This window comes from Eschrichtius robustus, chromosome 1 (genome assembly GCF_028021215.1).
Source record: "Eschrichtius robustus isolate mEscRob2 chromosome 1, mEscRob2.pri, whole genome shotgun sequence".
In the NCBI taxonomy this organism is placed as follows: domain Eukaryota; kingdom Metazoa; phylum Chordata; class Mammalia; order Artiodactyla; family Eschrichtiidae; genus Eschrichtius; species Eschrichtius robustus.
The window spans coordinates 8688702-8712699 of NC_090824.1; the positions used below are offsets into that span (position 1 = coordinate 8688702).

The 23998-nt window shown below is 39.5% G+C and overlaps 1 protein-coding gene across 2 annotated transcripts in view; it reads left to right on the forward strand.

Moving 5' to 3' along the window:
• ATG2B (autophagy related 2B) overlaps window positions 1–20194 on the forward strand; it is a 71790-nt gene extending 51596 nt beyond the window's left edge. For both annotated transcript variants that reach the window (XM_068540932.1, XM_068540941.1), the window contains exons 35-42: window positions 4316–4394; window positions 5515–5722; window positions 8281–8350; window positions 8645–8727; window positions 9721–9842; window positions 10085–10239; window positions 10944–11093; window positions 15298–20194. In XM_068540932.1, coding sequence (XP_068397033.1) covers window positions 4316–4394; window positions 5515–5722; window positions 8281–8350; window positions 8645–8727; window positions 9721–9842; window positions 10085–10239; window positions 10944–11093; window positions 15298–15528 — 1098 coding nt within the window. In that variant the 3' untranslated portion in view covers window positions 15529–20194. The remainder of the gene's footprint in view (window positions 1–4315; window positions 4395–5514; window positions 5723–8280; window positions 8351–8644; window positions 8728–9720; window positions 9843–10084; window positions 10240–10943; window positions 11094–15297) is intronic.
• The last annotated feature ends 3804 nt before the right edge of the window (window positions 20195–23998 follow it).

Below are 23998 nucleotides of genomic sequence, written 5' to 3' on the forward strand. Positions count from 1 at the left end.
AGTAGTGCAGTGTAGTGAAGAGTGTGGGTTTAGAGTCAGACCTGGGCTTAAATCTCAGTTCTCTTTTACTAACTGTGTGGCTTTTGGTAGGTGACTTAATTTCCCCAAGCCTCAGTTTCTTCACTGATAAAATGGAAAAAGTAATAGTACATGTAGCGTCATTTTGTTAAAAATGAGGATTAAAGGAGACTGGTGTATGTAAAACATTTAGCTTGGTGCCTGGCACACACTGTTAATGATCAGAAGTGTTAGCTCTTATTATTAACTGAAGCATATAACAACTACAGAAAATAAATGGAGTTTTTATAATAATCTGCTTTTGAAATAACAAAACCCTCCCCTTATACCTTATATATTGGTGTGAGCTCAGATTTGGAAGTAGAGTATGTGTGGGGTGGTATTATTTGTTTGATTAAATAACATTGAATAATGTCGATTCATTATTTAAATAAGTAATAGATGTATCAGGAATAATCTAAAATAATATTTATATTGTAAACAAAATATAGGCATATCTCAGAGAAAATGTATTGTGAAGCACAGAAGTTTAGCACAACTTTATGTTAATATTTGTAGCTTCTGAGCTGGGTCAGTCTTGCCAGTGAGTATTTTAGATTTATGTTTTCTCATTATGAGAAGAATATCTTTTGAAACCCATATTTTAATTTAATTTATCCATATTGGCCTAGTAGGAATATGACGAAGTATTTATGGGAAATTTGATCTGTGAAAATCACCAGTGTGAGCAAGAATTTGAGTGAGATTTATCTTTACGGCATGACTTTACCAGACTTAGCAAGCCCAGTTTTCTTTAATAGACCTTTTCTTTAATGTTGAGCTTAATTTATTCTGTAGAACTATAAAGCATTATGATTTTAAAATGGAGAAATATTAACCTTAGCAAAAACAATCACGGAAATAAATGTTATGACTAAACTGAGGAGGAATGGGAAATAATTCCCCAAGATATGGGATCGAGGGAAACAAAGCCATGCTACAAATATATATGCCTTAACTAGGAGTATTATGATACAAAAGAGTCCTTTCTAGTTTGCGTCTTCTAAGATTGACATACCATACCAAATGGTCATCTGAATAGAAAGCCAAATATTTGTGTTCTTTAGTTTTTCTTTTGAAAACATATCAGTTGATGAATGAGAATGCTTTGAGTAATATTTTTCTTACCAAGCATATCTCTGACTTTATCTTCACTGGATCATAGACAGTAAGTGTGAAAGCAACGTGTTGTTTTCTCTTGTTTCTAAGAAGCTAGCTGCATTGCTGTTGAAACTCGGTGCAGTTGCTTGTGAAGCGCAGCGTACCTGTAGGGCAGGCAGGACACTAGGCAGATCGAGTGATTGCCATGTAGGGAGCTAAGTAGATGATGGAGGTTGTGTAACTAGGCGATTTGAGATCCGAAATCTGAAGGGGCCGGATTTCCTGGTCTGGTGTTCATTTTAGTATTGAACTGCCTGGAAATCTGTGTAGGGAAGATATGTTAATTCCATATCATTTGCTGAATGCCAACCTTGTCCCAGGTCTGAAGTAGGATGCTGGGAATACAAAGAAGAAACATCCCATCCTCAGAGATCTCTGTTTAGTGGGGAGACAAAAAGACAAATGACTTTAACACCCAGGGATGAAGATAGGCTTAAAGATGTGTCCCACCAGAAGAGGGCTCCTAAGCCGGGCTGGGAGTTTGGAAGATGAGGGGTGAGCAGTAAAGACTTTCTGGAGGAGGTGACAATCAAGCTGGGTCTTAAGGAATGTAAAATTATGAATTTTTGTAAAGGCGTTGAGAGCCTAATTCAGGTTGTGAGATGCAATGTGAGGCCATTGGGTGGGACAGGTGCTTGGCTGAGGCTGGAAATGATGAAGCAGTACCAGTTGGCATGTTTGTGATTTTTTTCAGCATCACCTGAGCATGACATTGAAAGCATTTCTTTCAACACCTTAAGTCATATCGCACCGTTAATATCCTTTACCATAGGACCTTAAAGCTAGAAATAACTATTTTAGAGTGAAGGTTTAACATAAATAATAAACCATATTTTTTAAAGTTTAAAAATTGATTTTATTGAAGTATTATTTGCATATAATAAAATGCAGAGATTTTAGGTGTACAGTTTGAGCTTGACAAATATTTCTTGTTTTGGCTCTTAATGAATAAAGCTGCTATGAAATTTGTGTACAAGTCTTTTATGGACATAAGTTTTCAGTTTTCTTGGGTAGTTATAAACCGCGTGTCTGGGTCATAGAGCGGATGTGGTGTGTTTACCATCATAAGAAGCTGCCGAATAGTTTTCCACAGTGGTTGTACCACTGTAGGTTCCCATCAGTAACAGATGAGAGCAGCAGCTGCTTCATGCTCTGACCAAACTTGGTGTTGTCTTTTTAATTTTAGCTGTCTTACTTGGTGTTCATTTTGGTTTTAATTTGGATTTCCCTGATGACTAACGATGCTGAGCATCTTTTCGTGAGCTTGTTTGACATTTGTATATCTTCTTTTTTGAAGTGTCTGTGTCTTTCTAGTTTTTTTTTTTTAAGTGATTTTTTTAAATTTTATTTTTTATCTATTTATCTTTGGCTCCGTTGGGTCTTCGTTGCTGCGTGTGGGCTTTCTAGTTGCGGCGAGCGGGGGCTACTCTTTGTTGCCGTGCGCGGGCTTCTCATTGCAGTGGCTTCTCTTGTTGCGGAGCACGGGCTCTAGGCGCGCGGGCTTCAGCATTTGTGGCTTGCGGGCTCTAGAGCGCAGGCTCAGTAGTTGTGGCGTACCGGCTTAGTTGCTCCGCGGCACGTGGGATCTTCCCGGACCAGGGGTCAACTCGTGTCCCCTGCATTGGCAGGCAGATTCTTAACCACTGCACCACCAGGGAAGTCCCTGTGTCTTTCTAGTTTTAGAGTTAGGTTGTTTGTCTCATTGAGTTGTAAAGAGTTCAGCATAAATACCAAAATCAAAAATTTGGAGAACATTTTGAAAAGCTGATGATTAGTATCCCTTTGTCTGTTTGTAGTAAAAATGTGTAAAAACCACCGTCTCTTTAGTCTTCCCTTTTTTGTTTTTGTTTTTTAAATAAGAGCACATTTATACCTGGAATTTTCTCTTTGTTTTTTTTTTGGAGGCAAAACATTCATAGCATTAAAATATCGCCATCTGGTGGCCAAAGGATAACATTTTATATACTATTAACTGTCAACGTGTAATATTTGATATATGTAAATATACACATATATAGTGATTTATAATAAATGTAGGTAGTGTAAATAATATACAAATATATACTTAAATACGTATGTGTAAAGCATAGTAATATAATGAACGGTTCATGAACTTACTCCCCAACTGCAGAACCAGAATATTTCTAATACTGTTGAAACCGCCTGTTTGTTCTTCAGTCCTAGCCCTCAGTCTCCCATATGCCATGTTATCTAGAAAAATACCTTTCTAACTTCCATCATTTATACTTCTGACGAGTGTCATCGGTACTAGATCGGATCCTTTGGAATTGCCAGTCAGGCACTTGGTGTGCTACCACTTATTGTGACCCTGTATTTCACTTTCACATTGCGGTTTGGTACAATATTAATGTTTTATATTAATTTAAGTTTTTTAAAATGGGAGGGAAGAGTAAGAAAGAACAGGCTCAGGTATTTAATTTTCATATTCTCCAAAATGGATTTGTCAGTCTCAGTAAGGCTTAATGAAGCTGCTAATAATGGGCAAATGTGGCTTGCATACACAGCACCAAGAACGGTCCATACCATAGAATTTCAGAAGAGACCACACTGACTGGGTGATTTTATTTATTTTCAATTTTTTATTTTGAATATCATGTCTAATGAAGAAAATGTTTAAGGCAATATAACATAGTGGTAAAAGCAGAAATAAGACATTAAGAACTTTTAAGGCACATCTGAGTATCCAGTACATGCTAGCTGCTGTTATTGTTTAGTAATACCACCGCTACAAATTCAGAGTGAGAACTAATGCCAAAAGAATGAGACTACTATATTTCTAAGAAAACCAAAATGTACTTTGATTTAGAAATAGCAGTTTAATTTCTAACTTATCTGTCTTAATTTCTGCATCTATAAATTAATTTTCTCAGAGTTGTGAGAATTAGCAAGGAAGTGTGTGTGTGCGTGTATGTGTGAGAGAGAGGGAGAGATTGAGAATAGGAACAATGCTTGACACAGAGTAGGGACTGAATAAATTATAGCTGTATATGAACAATGAGTGAAATATAAGACTTCAAGACACTTCGTTTCATAGTTTTAGAACCCTTTTAGTTATAATTACATCTCTGAATTTTAGGATGCCTTGTTCTTCCTGAAGGATTTCTTCACAAGTGTTTCTACAGAAGTAGAGCTTCTCATGGCTCCAGATCCAGAAGGTATTAAATATGTAGAGTTTGAAAAAGTCTATAACAAGTACTTGGATTGATTTTGATTGTTATGAGGCCTTTTTGAGAATGTACTTACAAATCTTTATTCTCATTTATATAAATGTGTTCTGTGCTCATTTTTGTTAAGTTGTACAAATGTAGTTTATGTAAAAGTACAGGAGTCCCCCCTTATCCTCCAGAAGTACCTTCCAAGACCCCCAGTGGCTGCCTGAAACTGCAGATAGTACCAAACCCTAAATATACTAAGTTTTTTCTTTCTATACGTACATGCCTATGATAAAGTTTAATTTATAAATTAGGCGCAGTAAGAGATTAACAACAGTAACTAGTAATAAAATAAAACAATTATAACAATATACTGTAATAAAAGTTAGGTGAGCATGATCTTTCTCTCTCTCAAAATATCTTGTACAAATTTAATGCCTTTTGCATCTTAACTAAGCACGTATCATGCACTGTGGCTGTAACCTTTCAGGTACGACAGCAAAATGAGCGCGAATTTCTTCTTCCTTCATCACAATTTTACAGATTTGTTCTTACTGTAGATCTTAGCGGCCTGAGCATACAATTTTTTTTTTCCCCATTAAGTCAAGAGCTTTCACCTTTTCACTTAGAGGAAGCATGCTGAGGCTTCTCTTTGGTGTATCCGAATTGCCAACATCGCTGTTCTTGTACTTTGGGGCCATTATTAATAAAATAAGGGTTACTTAACACAAACACTGCAATACCCGAACAGTCGACCTGATAACTGAGACGGCCACTCAGTGACTCACTGGTGGGATATGCTGGACAAAGGGATGATTCACATTCCGGTGGGATAGAGTATGACGATGCAAGATTTCATCATGCTACTCAGAATGGTGTGCAGTTTAAAACTTAGGAATTGTTTATTTCTGGAATTTTCCATTTCATATTTTTGGACCGCAGTTGATCTTGGAAAGTGAAACTGAAGATAAGGAGGGACTACTGTAATAATTTAAAAGGTGAAAGATTTCTCTAGCAGTAGTTGTATTTATTAAATGAAATGTGGCAAAACAAGTTAAGTGTAGATTGATTTAAATTGTTGCTTTAAAGAAGTATATCTCATTTTTCAAATGTGCACTTTCAGTTAAAAAGTCTCCTGGAGCTGATGTCACCTGCAGTTTGCCAAGGCATTTAAGCACCTCAAAGGAGCCAAATCTAGTTATTTCTTTCCCTGGGCCAAAGCAGCCTTCCCCAAATGGCAGTGCCAATTCAGTGCAAGTGGTCAATGGGGAAGAAGAGAAGGACTTCTCTGCTGAAGAAGCGTCGTTTAGTGATCAGCCTGTGTTTTTTAGGTAAATCATTTAATTTTGATAACAAATGAAGTTATTTTAGAGTATGACGGTTGTTCTTTAATATGTTTGGGTGCCAGAAATCATGAGGTCGCATCAGCGTTTCTGTGCGCTGGCAAATACTCACCCGGTGTATTTACTTATATGCGGGCCCCACCTACTCGCACCTCTCATTTACAGGGTTACTCTCATAACCCTGGCTCAGGATTCATCCTCCGATTGATTGTGTAGCAGGAATTTTCTCTTCCCTTTAGATTCTTCCTTCTTTTTTCCTCCACCTGTCCCTCGCTTTCCAGTCACTTATTATGGCCTGTTTGTGTGTCCTTGAACGTGATGCTGTCCTTTTCCCTCACACACCTCACCTTCAGCATTCCTCCCTTTTCCCTTATGGGGACTTTCTGTCTGCTTTCTCTGCCCTTCTCTGTCACTGTTGTGTCCTTCCTGACCCGCCGCTAACTGGCTGGGTTGGAATCATCAGGAAACCCATGTCCCTGTTGACTACAGCCAAAAACTAGCTGGTTGTACATTGGAGTTTATCCTCGTTTCCAGATGCATTCATTCTTCCCATCTTCTTTCTTTCCCAGCCCTTGATGGTAGGGATGGAGCCTTGGCTCTATTGGAAGGAGAGAGGTTGAAGATCGAAACCACCTGTGTTGTGAGGGACAGTTAGCTCCTTTCCCTGGTTTTCTATAGTCCTCTCTTGTTGACATCAGTGGTCCCCAAGTTCTGTCTTTCTAAGTTCTGAGTTTAGAATATGGCCCAAAGTAGGCAGTATAACTGTTTTAATGTGTTTTCATGTTTTAAATATCTTATATATTGATGAAAATAGTTAGAAAATAGAATGTGAGAATTGGTAAGATCCTGGGAGAGAGGATCTCTGGTGGTTCTAAACTTTTCTACCACAAAAGAAGAATCTCTTTTATTATTTTCCTACATTTCTTTTTTTATTTAAAATTTTTTTTCTACCAAAAACATTGTGTGTCTTAAGTAATAATTTGAATTCTCATTTCATATAAGCTGCCAATTTGGTTTTTGTGAACACTGGATAATCAGTATAAAAGAAATTGAATTGTTATAATTCTGGCCTGAGCACAGAAATTTGACACTTTTTAGTCAGACTGTGTGTGTAACCTCACTTACGTAGGTAAATATTTGTTTTTTTCCATTTAGACTACTTAAAATAGCTTGTGGATTTCTGTTTCTACTCTCAAAAGCTCCTAGTGTATCTAGGACCCTGGGGTGGTACTTGGTGATATAGTTCAAATTACTCACTTTACAGATGAAGAAGTTAATGCACAGAGAGGAGAGATGACTTGCTCAAGGCCACACAGTTAGTTAGTGGCCAAGCCAGGACTAGAACAGAGGTCTTCTGAATCCCAAATCCAGTGCGTTTTCCAAGTAATGGCATACTAGTCCCCTCTCCTGCAGACATTTATTCATCCCACAGATATTTATTGAACATTTATTATAAATATGTCAGATTTTGTTCTAGGTGAACAAAGTAGAGAAAAATCCCTATTTAATTGAGCTTATAGATAATAAAAATGTATGATTTGGCCTACTACGTACATGCCATGGAGGAAAGAGTGAGAATGGAGGAGGCAGGCGTACATGCCATGGAGGAAAGAGTGAGAATGGAGGAGGCAGGTGTCGAGGGGCTGTCGCCCAGAGAGCCCAGTGCAGATGAGTGTTTGGAAGATGAGGGATGACTTGGGATCCCAGACTTCTTGTACTGATTGATATAAATACAGCATTTCCATTTTACTGTAGGTTAAATGGACTTTTGTAGGATGACTTGGGATGACTTAGTATATAACCACCACCATTAATTCTGTAGTAAAAATGTGTTTCAGCTTCCAATTTACAGTCCAACTTTTGGAAGACAACTGCTTTTGTTTGATGTGTACCATCAATGTATAATTATAATTTCATTCAGAATTCCCAATATTTGTGTGTCAGTATCCTATTTGCAAGCGTTAATTTCATGACTGTCCACTAAAATTCACCAATGTAGATGGCATTTAAAAATTTACTGATGAAGACATTTAGGCTCAGAGAGTTTAAGTTACTTGCCTCGACTGCATCCCATGTAACTGATAAAACTAGGGTTCATGTCTAGGTCTTCTGGATCTTTCTGCTTTATCACAGAGCTAAAATGAATACCGTAGCCCTGTTTTACTTTTTGGTAATGATTATGTTATTTGACTTAATCTTGAAAGTTGTTTTTATTAGTTCGTTCTCTGTATGAATTGAATATGTGCCAGAATAAATTTTCCTAAGATAAACATTGTTTAGTAAACCAGGAAAAGGTTTTTGTGAGAAATTTAATATATAATGAAATAAATAAGATTTATAAGATGATTAACATCTGTTTAGTTGTTACATTGCGTTAAGAAAAGGTAGAGCTAAAAGACATTCTCTTTTATTTAGGCGTTAATATATTCACATTATTTATTTTGTGGTTTTGTTTTTATCCTCCAATTGAACAAATTCATTTATATCTAATTTCAGCTCTTAGTAATTTTGAACATAAATAACTCCCCTTCTTTCTTTACCTTCAGAGAATTTAGATTCACATCAGAAGTTCCTATTCGACTTGATTATCATGGCAAACACGTATCAATGGATCAGGTCTGGAAACTTTGCACAAATGTACTCTACAAAATTATCTCATTTGTTTTTCTAGTGGACTCAATTTTTTTAACAACTTTTTTCCATTATAGCTTGTATATTTGAAATGCAGTGCAAGATTTTAAAATTTAATTCTGTTTTTAAAGTAAATTAAGTGTAATTTTACTTAAGAGCCCATGAGTAAAATTTGATATAAATTGGGTCATATAAAATACATGTACTTTTTTGCTGTTAAGTATTTTAGGTGTTTTACCTTTAATAGTGATTTTTTTTTTTTTTTTTTTAATTTTAAAGGGTACATTAGCTGGGATTTTGATTGGTCTGGCCCAGTTAAACTGCTCTGAACTAAAGCTGAAGAGACTTTTCTATCGGCATGGGTAAGTTGATTTATTACATGAGACTTTAAGATGTAGTTACTAAAGTTAGTTTACAACAAACTAAAAATTGAGTTTTCTTAGCTAGCGTACATAATTTAATTATTTTACAGTGTTGTTTGCAGAGAGCTCATTTTTAGAGGATTTTTACTGGCTAGGGGCTAATTTTTATTCTGAGAGAATAGAAGTAGTTTGAAGAGAGTAGTATTTTTCAAAAAACAGCTATAGTTAGGATTTTTTAAAATAATTTCCCAAAGTTATAAATTAGCCTATTTAGTGAAAAGACTGGAAATTCACAAGGTAATGGTTCTTAGTAGCTAAGAACTGTCTGGCAATTTATAGACACTGAGTTAACCCTATGCCAGAGCTTTAGATGTTGAAGAAGTTAGAACAGTGGAAAAGCACACTTATATATACTACCTAAGCCTTATATAGAAATTATTAGCATTACAGTTGGGTTAAATGTATGTGTATACATGGATGTATGTATATACTTAAATTGAAAATCTGTAAAATTTTGTCTTTACAATTTGTACATTTTCTTTTTTGTCTTTTTTTTTAATAAACTTATTTACTTATCTATTTATTTATTTTTGGCTGCGTTGGGTCTTTGTTGCTGCACACGGGCTTTCTTTAGCTGTGGTGTGCGGGGGCTACTCTTTGTTGCGGTGCGCGGGCTTCTCATTGCGGTGGCTTCTCTTGTTGAGGAGCACGGGCTCTAGGTGCACGGGCTTCAGTAGTTGTGACTCACGGGCTCTAGAGCGGAGGGTCAGTAGTTGTGGCGTGTGGGCTTCATTGCTCCGCGGCATGTGGGATCTTCCCGGACCAGGGCTGGAACCCGTGACCCTTGCTTGCATTGGCAGGCGGATTCTTAACCACTGTGCCACCAGGGAAGCCCTCTTTTTTTGTCTTAAGTAAAAAAAAAAAAATCCCCAAACTTGTCTAAACCTATAAATTTCATTTTCCTTCCTATATACTTACAGTCATTTACTCTAGTTTGCTAGGTGTTGACAAATTATTCTCATATGCAATCACTGAATGGCTTACTGACATTAAGAAGAACCAGCTGCCAGGAATTCTGGGAGGCGTTGGGCCTATGCATTCACTAGTGCAATTAGGTGAGTGTTCTTTTTTAATTAGAAGATAATTTATTTTGCCCGATCAGTGATTCTTAACTCTTTTGGGGTTATGGATGCCTTTGAGAATCTACGTGAGGATCGTCTTTCTAGAAAAACCTACATGTTAGTCGTACAAAATTTTGCCTCCCATTTTAGGAGTTAAAAACCCGAGGGTTGGAATGATAGCAGAGATCTAAGCTCCAGCACGCCTCTTGATTTCTGTGTGTTGGCTGCTGTTCTAGTGCAAGGCCTGAAGGACTTGGTCTGGTTGCCAGTTGAGCAGTACCGGAAGGGCGGCCGCATCGTCAGAGGGTTTCAGAGAGGCGCTGCCTCCTTTGGCACCTCGACAGCGATGGCTGCTCTAGAACTCACGAACAGAATGGTTCAAACCATACAGGTATCTTTTCAAAGACCAGCTTGATCTATACAACGAGGAAGGGCTGTTGTAAGCAGTTCGGTTATTCTGTTCTCAGAATGTGCTGTGAAAGTATATAAAAGAGTGAGAATATTTTATTTGCAGTGATTTCATATCATTAACTTTTTTTTTTTTGATTAGCTGTCCAGTGTTAAATAAGTAGTTAAATAATAAAGCAGTGGACTACAGTGTCAAATTTGTTTGCCTCTTTCAGGTAAATTATAACTATTAAGTTAGCCAAGGATTTATTTCACCACATTTATGTGAAAAGATCATAGCTGAATGTAAAGCAGGCATTAGAGATCTGATAGTAGTCGTATTAAGGTTTGTTATGTTAAGTATTAAGCTCCGTTTGGCCGTATCCAGTTGTTCACAGACCGTGCGTTCTTGGCTAACCTGGTAACACGGAGAGCGTTCTCAGAAGGCAGAGGAGGGGCCGAAAAATCCAGCTCAATCCAGATATGAGTTATTAATGTACACTTTAACGTTCTTGTTATAAAAGTGATACGTTCTTGCTGTAAAGCATTCACGTGCTGCAGAAGAGCCGGTCTGAGGGTGCCTGCGTCCCTCTGCTCTTCCCCTCGCCCCGTAGGAAGTGCACTGTTGGAGTTGAACCCTCCAGACTTTCTTCCGATGCACTTTTTTGTTTTCTGATTCACTTTTCACTCTCTGATAAAATGATCCAGGCGGCGGCAGAGACTGCTTATGACATGGTGTCTCCTGGTACCCTTTCTATCGAACCCAAGAAGATCAAAAGGTTCCCTCATCACCGCTTAGCCCACCAGCCAGTGGACCTGAGGGAAGGTGTGGCCAAGGCCTACAGCGTCGTGAAGGAGGTGAGTGGGCACCTGAGGGGACAGGCCAGAAGCAGTTTGCGTGCTTTCCTGACGTTCATCTAAAGAGCATCGGCGCTTGGGCTTTGTTCCAAAGAAACCCCTGGGGTGGATTTGGGACTGTTCTGTCGCTGGTGAGTGCAGATATCTGCGTGAGGTAAGAGAGGAGGCTGTGTGTCCTGACCTGACCTGCAGGCTCACGAGAAGAGTAGCGATCTAGTGGGAAGACTGATCTCTTTACATACAGAAGCAAACAAGGAGTAGTAGAAACACGCCATGGACTCACCAGTGGACTTAACATATGTTTATATTTTGCTGTATTTTCCGCAGATTTATTTAAAAAATAAAATTTTTCGGGTTAATCACAAATGCTGACTTCATTCCCATGCCTTCACTATCCTGAAGATGGTACATATTTTTTCTGTGCATGTTTCTTATAGTTTCATATAAGTATGTATTCATAAGCAAATACTTAATTGCTTATATTTTAAAAGTTAACGTAAATGGTATCATCTGTACCATTCTGTAACTTTTGTCTTTCAAAATATATCCATGTTGATATATGTAGATCTAATTTAAACTTTTATAGTATTTCTCTGTATGAATATAGCATAATTTATTTATCTTCCTATTGGTTTCCTTTTTTAAAAAATTAATTTATTTATTTATTGTTGGCTGCGTTGGGTCTTCGTTGCTACGTGCGGGCTTTCTCTAGTTGCGGCGAGTGGAGGCTACTCCTCGTTGCGGTGCGCGGGCTTCTCACTGCAGTGGCTTCTCTTGTTGCAGAGCACGGGTTCTAGGTGTGCGGGCTTCAGTAGTTAAGGTGTGTGGGCTCAGTAGTTGCGGCGCACAGGCTTAGTTGCTCCATGACATGTGGGATCTTCCTGGACCAGGGATCGAACCCATGTCCCCTGCATTGGCAGGCGGATTCTTAACCACTGCGCCACCAGGGAAGTCCCAGGTTCCATTTTTTTCCCTGAAATACAGCTATTGGAATGTTCATGTAAGTGCCCCTTTGTTTGTATGTGCAAGAAGTTGTTAAGGGTGGAATTGGTGATTTGTAACTATTTCAATCTTAACACTTATTAAGCATTAACAAGTTGTAATTTAGTTGCACCAGTGAATCCTGGTTCTTTATGGGTGTTGACAGGAGCATTCCTTGTCTTTTTTTTTTTTCTTTTTTTTTCTTATTCAAACAGAAAGTCACAAAAATTATAATCATCCTCATCAGTTCACTCAGTCCCATGTAATTAATTTGTTTTTCATCTTGATCTTTTGTTAGCACTTTTGTGAATTCATCAGTTTTCCATTAGAGTTCTGAGAATACTTATTCATTCAGTTCAGCAGTATAGTCAGTTACCAGAAACGTGTACTTGTCAGAGTCTTTTCCATGAATTCCTTGAAGATGAAACCCTTTTATAGGAACATTTTTGCAAAAGCATCAGAGTACACCCAGAACTGTCTATAAATGACAAAAGACTTAAAAATGACCACGGTTAAAGATTTGATGAAAGTTCATAATAATGCAATTGACGAGGAAATTTAGTTATTTCTGAGTTATACATTTTAAAATAATAACTAGAATTATGACTTATAACATTATACCAGAACATATAAGATTTTTAGCAATTTCATGTAATGTCTGAAACATTTATATTAACATATTTCCATACAAATAACCCAAAGAAAGTTTAGTATTAGTTTTTTTTCCTTTTTTTAGCATTCCTTGTCTTAATCTTTTTTTTTTTTTTTTTTGACATAGGGCATGAAGTTTGAGGTCATTTTACTTATGATTTGTGTATTAAGATTTCATTTATGATCTTTTTCCCTGTCATATTCTGACAGGCAGAAGTGTGTTAGGACAGTCTCTTACGTGACAAAAGAAGCCCACGTGGTCCCAAATGGTGGGAAGAAGACTGAAGTGAGGCCCCCAAGGAATATGTTAGTGGATAAATAAAGGCAAGACCACGGATCACCTCTCTTAAAAAGAGATTTAGTCGGGAGAATAAAGAGAGATAATTACCAGTCAGACCTATTCCTATAGATGTCAGGATTGGGCCAGAAATCAGCAGACATGTTAGAAATCAGGTTTGTAAAAATGATCCTGAGCTTCAAGGCGTAGCAGGGCCAGTTTGCAGTAGGATATAATAGCACTTGGGTACATAGCACTTTGCAGTTCACAAAATGCTTCCCTAATTTAATCTATGCTCATTTAAATAAAAGTATTTGTGTGCTTACTCTGTGCCAAGAGTATAGTAACCCTTAAAAGATAGGTGGTTTTCCTGACTTAGAGATGGGGAAACGGGGTCAGCAAGAATGGCTTCCCCACTGTACCGTGGTGAGATGGTAGTGGAGCCTGGATCGGAGCCCAGGTATTTGGGTCTAATGTTTAGTTCTCTAAAACCATCTGTGTGAAGAAGGGAGGAAGGAAGGTGAGCATGATTTGATGTGGTAGGTGTGCTTGATTAGACGGAGTCTGAATTCTGTATTAGAAAACTTTTAAAATAGACGTTCCTAAGTGGTGATAAATACTATCTCTTTTCCTATTATATGTTGGTAACTCAAAGATCAAGAGGAAACATCCCATGTGCTTCACAAGATCAGGGGTTGGCAAATGATAGGTCTCAGGTCAGATCTGGCCCATGCCTGTTTTTATATGGACCTTCTAGTAAGAATGATTTTTACAGTCTTAAAGGATTGTAAAAAGAAGAAAACAAGAAGGAAGAAGAAGAATATATGACAGAGACTGCGTGGCCCGCAAATACTTACCACCTGGCCCTTTGCAGGGACAGTTTGCCGAGCCCCGCTCTGCATGATCAGGTCTCGTGGTGGTTGGGGAGCAGTGGTGAGGGAAGTAGAAGTTTATCTAGGAGCTATTCAGTGTGCACTTAGTACCTGCTGAGTTGTACCGGGCTCTTTAGGTGCATTATTTCATTTAACTCTAACAATCCCTACAGCATTTTCATTCCCCTCTTAAAGTACTTGTGTAAGGTCACACAGCTAAGTGATGGAGCTGAGGTTTGAATTTGCTTGGTGGTGTTAATCGTCACGTTATGATACACTAATTGTATCTATTGTTTGTGGGTTAGGGAGGGGAGCTGGGAGCAGGCAGGAGGAGGATATGGGCAAATGAATAAATTGTAAGCATCTTCTTCATTGTAGTGACGGTTTTACTTATCGGCTGTTATTCTGTAGATAGTTTTAAAAATAGCACTTACATTTTTTTTTTAGTTCTTCTGTAACCCCCTCCCCGCCACGGTATTACATGTTTTTTGCCTGCTGTGCTGTGTAAAAATGATACTCCTATCAGGTTGTCAAAGTGAGGGCTAGACTTTGGACTAGAACAAAGCTCCTTGATTTCCCTGGAGAGCCCAGAGTTCCTCTCGTCATGCCCGTCACTGAAATGGTCACAGTGGAACAGTGCCTCGTGGCCCCTAAGGGATTTTGAATTAGACAAATGGTGGAGATTTGAAAGTCATGTGTGACATTTTACCACTCTGGCTTGACCTACTCATTTACATATTCAGCTCTAAAGCTCAGCAATCATGATTATTTTATTGTTACACAGTTATAAGAAAGATGAAAAATGCTACAGAAGCTTTGTTTCTAATTATTAAACATGTTCCTGCTTTATGTTCTCAGAATTTTCTGTTTAATCCAGTAAAATGTTCTATTTAGCCTTTTATCTTAATTGAATGTTCCACAGTTACCTCTTCTAGTACATAGCCAGTAATTTAAAACAAATTAAATTATTTTCTGGAGCTTAGTCAAATTAGGTTTTTTTGTTACAGTTGAATCGAAGGAGCTGTCACCGTATTCATTTAGTGATTATATTTATTCAAGAAGCTTTGTTTGCTAAGTTTGATTTAACTAGAGTGATGACTAGTGTCAGAAAAGCTGCTCTTGGATTATTAACTATTTCTGTAAGCTTCCCCATGTGAAATTGTAGTTTACAATTGTAGTTTACACAACTGTCACAACAAAATGCTAAATCATAATAATTGCATCTTACTTTCCCTTATAATCAGAATTGTCATAAAAATAATTATCCTGGCTTATCTCAAAAGTACAGGTTCTGTTTTGTTTTGGTTTTTGTCTAGTTACAAACCTGCTGCTGATTAACTCTACTAAAGTGTGTATTATGAGATAATTTAGAGAGTTTTCTGACCAGAGATTTACTCCCCTTCTCTCCCCTCCCCCCTCTCAGGGAATTGCAGACACGGCTCAGACCATTTACGAAACCGCAGCCCGGGAACACGAGAGCAGGGGGGTGACTGGCGCCGTGGGTGAAGTCCTGCGCCAGATCCCTCCAGCCGTGGTGAAACCTCTGATCGTTGCCACAGAAGCAACATCAAACGTCTTAGGTGGCATGAGAAACCAAATTAGACCAGACGTTCGGCAAGACGAGTCACAGAAATGGCGCCATGGAGAAGACTGACATTTCAGACGTGATTCTTTATGCAGATAATGAGGGTGGAAATAAGGAACAGAGTATCCCACTGGCAGCTGTAGAGGGAACTCGTTTAATTTTATTGTGCTCATCTCAGGAACAAAACCATTTCTTAGTGACATAATTTAGTATCAAAACAACATGCAACCAAAACCTTTTGACATTTTAGGGCTAGTTTGGTACTTGCCTGTAGAATAGAAATGTTTGGTGGCTGGTGTCAAAAGTCCATGAAGCATTTGCTGCCCAGTTAGTGGAATGCTTGCTTTTATTAAAATGGCTGTAATTTTCCTGGTTACAGACAGTGTCAGTGGGAACCTCCTTTACAGTACAGGGTGCTCAGGAACGTTTGAGCACCTTGAAAGCACTATGTTGCTCTAAGGAGTTGGTTGTTCTCCAGGTTTGAAGAGAATCACAGCTTCGAAACTCTCATTGAAAATGAGAGACAGAAGCCACAGGGAAAGTAAAACAAATAGGATTTTCAATATAAATACCTGTGAGGAAAAAATAACCTAGTCTGTTGGGTTTAGTGTTCCCGCACTCAAGAACAACATTGTTTCCATTCGCTCAGAAGAGCCTTCTGGGGGAGTCTGAGAGCGTGAATGTCGCAGACTTGTTCTGTTGTGTTGCACTTTATTGTGTGTGTGTGTCTGTGTGTGTGTGTGTGTTTAGATTAATCCAAGTCATGTGCTATATTCTACGTGTAATTTATAGAGTTACACAAATTATAAAGAGGGGTAAGTCTGAAGGTTTTTGGCAAAGGAAGGTAACTCAAATGTAATAACTTTCATTCATTCTAAGTGTTAACGAAAATGTGCATTCTGTAATGAACTGGGGCCCATCTAATTGTTTATATATTCAATTTTAAGCAGGTATAGTGCAAGGTTATTAGGAATGTGTGGAAAGGGAGATTGAAAGTGGTTTTCACTCTTTTGAAATTAACCAAAAATCCTCCAAATATGCCCTAGTCAGCTATTTCAAAATAACATTTTTACTTGGTTAACAATGTACATTTTGATAATCTGTCAGGAATGAATAAAGTATTTTTATTTAAAGGTAAAATTGTTTTATGCTTCCATGAATATTTTGCTTCTCTTAGAGCATATTCATAGATGCAATTCTAGAATTTATTCCAAGATCCTTGGGAACAGTTTCTCAAAATTGATTTTGGTTAATATCAAGTAAATCATTACCTAGGAGTGAGAGGGAAATTGTTCTCAAGAACTCAGCCTCTAACTTTAGATTAACCTAGCAGAAAGAAAAAAGAGGACTTTGTATCCATCCACTGTGTAAAGTCGCATGATGTACATTCTCATTTTCTAGAGTCGGGGGATGTCATCGCGGTGAATTTGGATTTCAGAACTGCTTTCACTTTGGGGTTTGGAAAATGACGTTGAATCAATTTCATTCTCTAAACTTTCTAAACAAGAAAGCAAATGTAAACCAAAAATCTGAACATTTAAAATTTATAAAATTATGTTAAATAACATATAATTTAATTTTGTTTTCTATTTACTGCTGAAAAACTTAAAAGGATAGTGCTCAGAAAACCACCTGTTTAAGCATCACAGGACCGTTTATTACACGGCCCCAATTAGATGGAGTTCACCTAGAACGTGGTCCTGAGTAAACACTAGCCATGGCTGTTTATTGCATGAAGCTTCAGCCTGCTTCCGGGGTGCTTTCCAGGCACCCTCGCGTTGACACCAGTATTTTCCCTTATAAGGGAACGTGCTGTGTGTGATATCTCTGATGACTAATCAGACTGGAAAACACTTGCTCAAACTTAAAACTATAAAATCTCTTTATTAAATGTATTTTCCGTACTATATCTAATTGAACTTAAATAATTAGTATAGGGAGAAATAATCATCCTCTTCTTTGTACTCTGAGTTGCAAATGGACCTGGTTTTTTGACAAATTGGGTTTATAAGTCCCATTTAAGCATATGTCATTATAGTGTGATTTCCATGGCTCTGTGTTCTGCCCTCCTGCACCTGCTTTTAATAGAATCCATGTTTGGGAACAGAAACCTTGTGTCTCAGAAAGATTCAGCATCAAGGGTCTAGTCATTGTCAGTTTAACCAGGATGCTCTTTACTTGAGATGTTTACATAGAGGTCCTTTCTATATTTGAATACATAGGCATTGTTAAATATCCTTAATTTTTTCAGTAGTGTCTTTTCGAACTTTTACGTCACCACGACGCAGTAAAGTGTTGGCAGGATCCTCATGTTGCCAGATCTGTGACTTACCAAGTGGATGCCTTTGCCAAGACACTGAGTTTCTTTGAGCTTCTGTGTCCCTCTCTGTAAACGAAGGGGTTTCTTACGACAAAGCCCAACAGAGATTTTCGGATGAGTAGAGCGTGCGTGTGTATGCATGTGAATGATGGCGTGGGAGGTGGCACTCCGTTGAGTGCCCCAGGCCTCTGACACCTGGGACGGGTGGTGGTGTCGAATGACAGCACTGGCCGCATCACACCCACAGTAGCCACGGCTCCTTCAGAGCTCTGATCTCTTAGAGTAACGTGTCTCTGAATGGCCATGGTGCCTTCAAGGCTGACTTCTGAATGGAGTAAACTGAGCATGTCCACGTATTGCTGCATTGAGCCCACGTACGTTTCTCCCCGAGGGGTCCAGGTCAGGAGCTTGATCAGGATACGTTTGTGAATTTCAGAACCTCACAGTGTTGCAGGAACACGTTTAAGACCACTTTAGGTTATAAAGGCAGCAGAGGCCATGGTGACATCTTCTCTTGATTAGGATCCCCCAGTTTCCCTTCCTGTCTGTCCACAGATTGCTATTATTTACGAGTAGAATGTCTGCTCAGCATTTGCCTTTTAGGACAGATAGGATACAATGTTTCTTTCTAGGCATCATAGCGAAGACTTTCATTTTAGTAAAGCTTGGGTCCAATTTGGATTCCCACTTAAGCACATATATTTAACATCCATATTTTTATATTGCAGAACTCACTTTAAGAAGAAAAAAAAAAAAAATCTTCCCAATTAGCAATGTGCCTAAAATGGGAAAAAGACTAAAAACCAGTATTTCCTGCGTCCTGCTGTGCGTCACTTCCATCTCCTTTAAAAACTGTGTTTTGTAGGTTTGATGCCTTTGTTCAGTTCCCAAACAGTCCAAACAACTACGTCTGCTCCTCGGGGGCTGCTCGCCACCCTCGGGGACCGTTGATTCAGGTTCTGTGCACCGTGTGTGCTCTCACCAGAGACGAGAGACGAGAGACAGAGGGCGGAGGCGAAGTTAAGCAGCTTTAAAGGAGGAATCCACACTTGCACTAAGTAGTTTTAGGATTAACAATTAATTATCTTACCATTAATTTGGATCTTGTATACGTAAAAAGCTGCATGACTCAGCTTAAGAGAAATCATTTACCTTTGCCCCGCCTCAGTTTTCTCACACCTGAGTGGGGTGTAAATGAACCCCTCAGCCTTGTGGCAGTGTGGCAGGGCTAGTGGCCCGTGGTGAGCAGTCAGTTCCCTGTTTCCCTTCATATCCTCTTGACCTACTTAAGACACGAGAGAAAATGTCTATAAAGCTCTTTAAGCGTCGTGAAAGTAAGGGCCTGTGCATCTAGATGCAAAGCGATACTTTGCATCTGCAAATGCATCAACTGGACATACCCGTTGGTACTAAATTGAATAACTCAAATATTGATATAAATTTGTGAGTCTTAGGTTAAAAAGGAAGGTTATTTGGGTAGTGTATAGATAATGAAGGAAAGAAAAATTTTTTTCCATTACCAAGAAATCTTATTTCTGTGTCCTGGAAGGTATAGTCAGTCTTTTCATTGAGAATAACTGAGTGCTTTAATGCCAATTTATTTTTATCTCAAAAGTTTCAGGATCATGCTAGGCCCTGCTCCCTGTAGTAGACTTTACATGCACAGTTGCAAGTCAGCTAGTTTTAATCAGAAGTATTTTCCTTTCATAGTAGTGTCTGCAAATCAGAGATAGAGAAGGCATTCTAACACACCATGATCAGCTTCTTTGGGGATGAGAAACTTGAGTTTCAACAATTCATATTTTGAAATGTCAGCAATTTTTAAAAACAGAGGTGTTAGACATTTTTGCTTCCTGTAACCAGTGTTGGCCCCTTGGTTTCAAGCATGTTGCTTCATAAAAAGCACCAGATGGCTATCTGATGTATTTCAAGAGATTGTAGATGTGATGTTGGCTGACTCAGTGACATCTCTGATGCTCTGGGGGTGTTGAGATAGCAGCCCCTCCTTTAAGAAACATGTTTACTTTGCTGTTTCACGTGTATTTTGTGTATATGAAATGGCAGCTTCCAATTTCTAGTTGGATTTGTCTTACATTGTTTGTGTAACTTGCCAGTCACACAGGACTGTTTGCTTTTTCATTGCGAAATTTGGTAGGGACGCCAATTCAGCTCTTATGTTAATCCATCCTGATTTATTTTAGACATTGAATTGATCTCACCAGAAGTAAAAAGCATATGTTGTATATGTTGACTGTCATTGCTAAGTTTCCTAATTGAGGTAATTATGGATATGAATACTTTAAGAATACTGATGCTATATGAGTATTTTTGTGGAAATGTCAACTTGTTAGTGTGACTAAAGTATTATGAATTTAAGAATATTCTTGAAGAAAATTAAAATATTTACTCTTTGGAGTTTGCTTTAAACACTATTGTCTTTCACCAAGAAATGTTCCCTGTATAAAAAGCCTGTATAAAATAGTTTTTGAGGCAGAGGGTAGGTCTGTGTCAGATCCTGTTATTGGGAAATGGTGTTCCTATGATCCTGTACTGATAAGTACTTCTAATAGCAAATCTAGTAGCTACCTGCTGCTGATTTCTTGACATATATAGGGCATATAATGTTAGAATTTGCCACTCCTTCCCCTTTTGGGATATCAATCACTGCATTAGTTATCTTATCTCCACAATGTAGACTTGCCGCAAACACATCTTATAGTTTTGGGCTTAGGGACCTAGATAAATACTTGGAAAACCTGTTCTTTTTTGGAGGAATATTATTATTTATAAAAGGAATATTTAAAAGAACTATTTATTCTTAAAGACAGTACTGTAAAAGAAGTTTTGATGTGACAGATGTCATCATATGACCATCCACTTTGAGCAATCATGGAAAAATCGTAAGTCACAACACACTTCACACATGACTCTCGTGAGCGAGGAAAGGGAACCTTTGTGAGGCGCTTGCTGTGAGCCAGGTTCTTTACGTAACCTCAATATAGCCCCTCTGAGGGGTGCTTATAATAGTCCCTCCTCTCCAGGGGAGGAGACCGAGCTTCAGAGAGGTCAGGGAAGTTGCTTAAGGTCACATGGTTTGACTCCCAAAGCCCGTGCTCATTCTAGGACTTTACTTAAGAGGAACTTGTACAGTTGTCTAAATTAGTGAAAACTCTTCACTAATTAGGAAAGCAAGAAAGGAATTCTGCTAGAAAATGGAGATTAAAGGCTCTTAGAATACTTGAGTCAGACAGACTTGCTTGTCTTGCGTCTCCACCCCTCTCCCCTCTCCTGGCTGGGCTCCAGCCACAGTCCTTAAGTCTGGGAGTAGAGCTAAATTACATTCTCTCCACTTTAGAAATCTTGCCCTTGGGGCTGGATATGTTTTTGCTGTGCGGCTGTCCTGTGCATTGTAGGGTGTTTAGCGGCATCCTTGGCCTTACCCAATGCATGCAAGTAGCACCCCATCCCCACTTGTGCAAACCAAAAATGTCTTCAGACATGGTCAAATGTCCCCTGAGTGGCAAATGTCCCCTGAGTGGCAAATGTCCCCTGGGTGGCAAAAGCCCCCTGGTGCAAACCACTGGGCCAAAAGCTCCCCTGGTGAAAATCATGTGCAGCCTGGAGCGAGCACAGTGCCAAAGAGCCTCCCCACATTCCTTTCTGGAATATTCTGCCCGGTTCCTCCTTATCTCAGCTTAAAGATCACCCTTCTCAGACAGGCCCAGCCACCCTCACCTCTTTATTACCTCATTATTCATTACAGCAGACACTCCTCTCAACAACCTTTGTGGCATTTCTCTCATTTTAAATTCAACATTTGTTAAGTATTTACTGTGTGATTACTACTTTGTTCAAACCTCAACAACATGGCATTCACATTCCGTATCGGCCAGGGTCCTGGCAGGAAGCAGAGGGCCACTGGGGCGACTGCAGGAGGTGTAAGGAAGAGACTTCCTTTAGCATAGGTGGGCAGGGGCAAGGGAGATCCACTGGCACCTTGGGAGCCGACCCTGGGCCTCAGCTCTGTGAGTCAGTGGTGGGGTCTGACTTTCTCCTGCTCTCCTTGGACGCAGGAACATGAGGCCGCTGCTCCTTCCCCGTCCCATCTATCAGGAGACTGAAGCAGTGCTAAGCCTCATCACAGGCCTGAGGGGACAAAGGGAGAGAGTGATTCACAGAACCTGTAGCTGAAGGAGAGGGCTGCCTGATAGCAGCTGTGGCCTTCGGTGGAGCCAAGTAGCCAGAGGGGCCCAGACCACTAAATCCCCACCCTCGGGCTCCTGCTTTCCCATCTGCTGGAGCCTCCCATAGGTTGAGCCTAACTTACTGCGGTATCTCAGGCTCAGCCTCCCCAGTGGAGAGCGGGGGAGAGGGGGGGAGAGTGGATCTGGAGGGGCAGAGAGTGGATCTGGAGGGGCCAATGAAAGCTGTCCAGCACTCAGACATGATTTGTATTTGTACTATTGTCTTCATTCTGCAGATGACAACACTGAGGCTTAGGATAAGTGACCTTAGGAAAAGCCACACAATGTACTAGTTAAGGAACATTAGTCACTGAGGACAGATAACCCCCCGAATCCCAGCAGCTTAACAAAAAAATTATTTCTCATTTACATCAAGTCCAGTCGGTGCTCCTGAATATCCGGCAGCTCTCCCCTAAGTGGTGCTGGAAGATCCCAGGCCCCTTCCATCTCGTGGCTCTGCCTCCCCATTCAGAATCGGCCTCACAGGAAAGAGAGGACAGCCTAGTGCTGGAGACACCTGCCCACATTCTATTGGTCAGAATCCTGTCACGTGATCACACTTAGCTTCAAGGGAAGCTGGGTAATGTAGTCTTGCTGTGTGCCTAGGCAGGAAGGAAATGGGGGTTGGTGGGCACGTAGCCAGACTCTTGTCGACTGGAAAAAAAAAATACACAACCTCAACGCTGAGAATTATGTTTTATTTGGCAGTCTTTCTGAGGACTTCAAGCCCAGAAGACAGCCTCTCAGTTAGCTCTGAGGGACTGCTCTGAAGAGGTAAGGGAGCAGCCAGGATACATAGGAGTTCTTGCAACGAAGACCAGGTAGTTGGACTTCAAAAGATTACCGTTAATTAAAGAAAATCAGGTATCTCAAGTTAAGGACTTTAGCACTTTTCTGTGTATGGGAAGATGCAAGAGTCTGGGCTCCTTGAAAGCATTCCTTTGATGTGCACCTTAGCTATCTGGGGCCAGTATCCCGTGGTTTCCCATCCTGATATCCCTCAGGGTACAGCATTGGGGGCAGCTGCCATGGCTGAGGGGGTGGCAGCGAGGTCATTTGTCTCCATCCTGGGTTCCCTCAGGGCTCACCATCAGGGCAGCTGTAGTGGCTTGATGGCTGCAACATCCTTTGTTTACTAACGTGGCAGGCAACATTTTCCACTCACACTCTGCTACGTGCAGAGATGTTAATCCAAGAATGCCTTGACTCCAGACCCATGCTCTTAGCACAGACTCTGTTGGAATTACAATCAGTTACACTCCAGGGTAATTTGATACAACCAAAGTTTGGATATTATTTTTTCCTCCTTGTTTGTTTACATTCCTGAAAGCAGTTCCTCCTGTAGCAAACACATTAAATTCAGCAAACATTGCTGAGTAATGAGGCAGGATAGTATAATGTAGCGGTTCTCAAAATGTGTCCGTGTATGGGAATCAGCTGAGGAACTTTTAAAAATTCCAAAACCCATGCCACACCTGAGACCAATTAAATCACAATATAATGTATTAAATGTACTTTTTGAAGGTGTACTTTTGAAGCTCCCTAGGTGACTAATTGCGGACAAGTTGGGGAACCGCTGGTATAGTGGCTAAGAATATATATTTTTGAGTCAGACTGCCTGGGTGTGAACCCAGGCTGCATTACTTGTTAGCTGTGTGGCCTTGGGGAAGTTGCTTAACTTTTCTGTGCTTCAGTTTCCTCCTCTATAAAATGGAGCTAATAATTGTTGTTATGAGGGTTGTTATGAGGATTGCATGAGTTAATCAGAACAGTGTCTGACACAGAGTAAGTACCATCTAAGTAGATGTTAGATTTTGTTACTGTTTCCCGAATGCCTACTATGAGCAATGCCCTGGGCCAGAGATGAAAGATATGGTCCTCGATTTGGGGGAACTCAGAACCCAGTGGGAATACATCAAACTCTAATATAAAACAGCTTAGACACAGCTAATCATTCCAGCCATTTGTTCCTTAT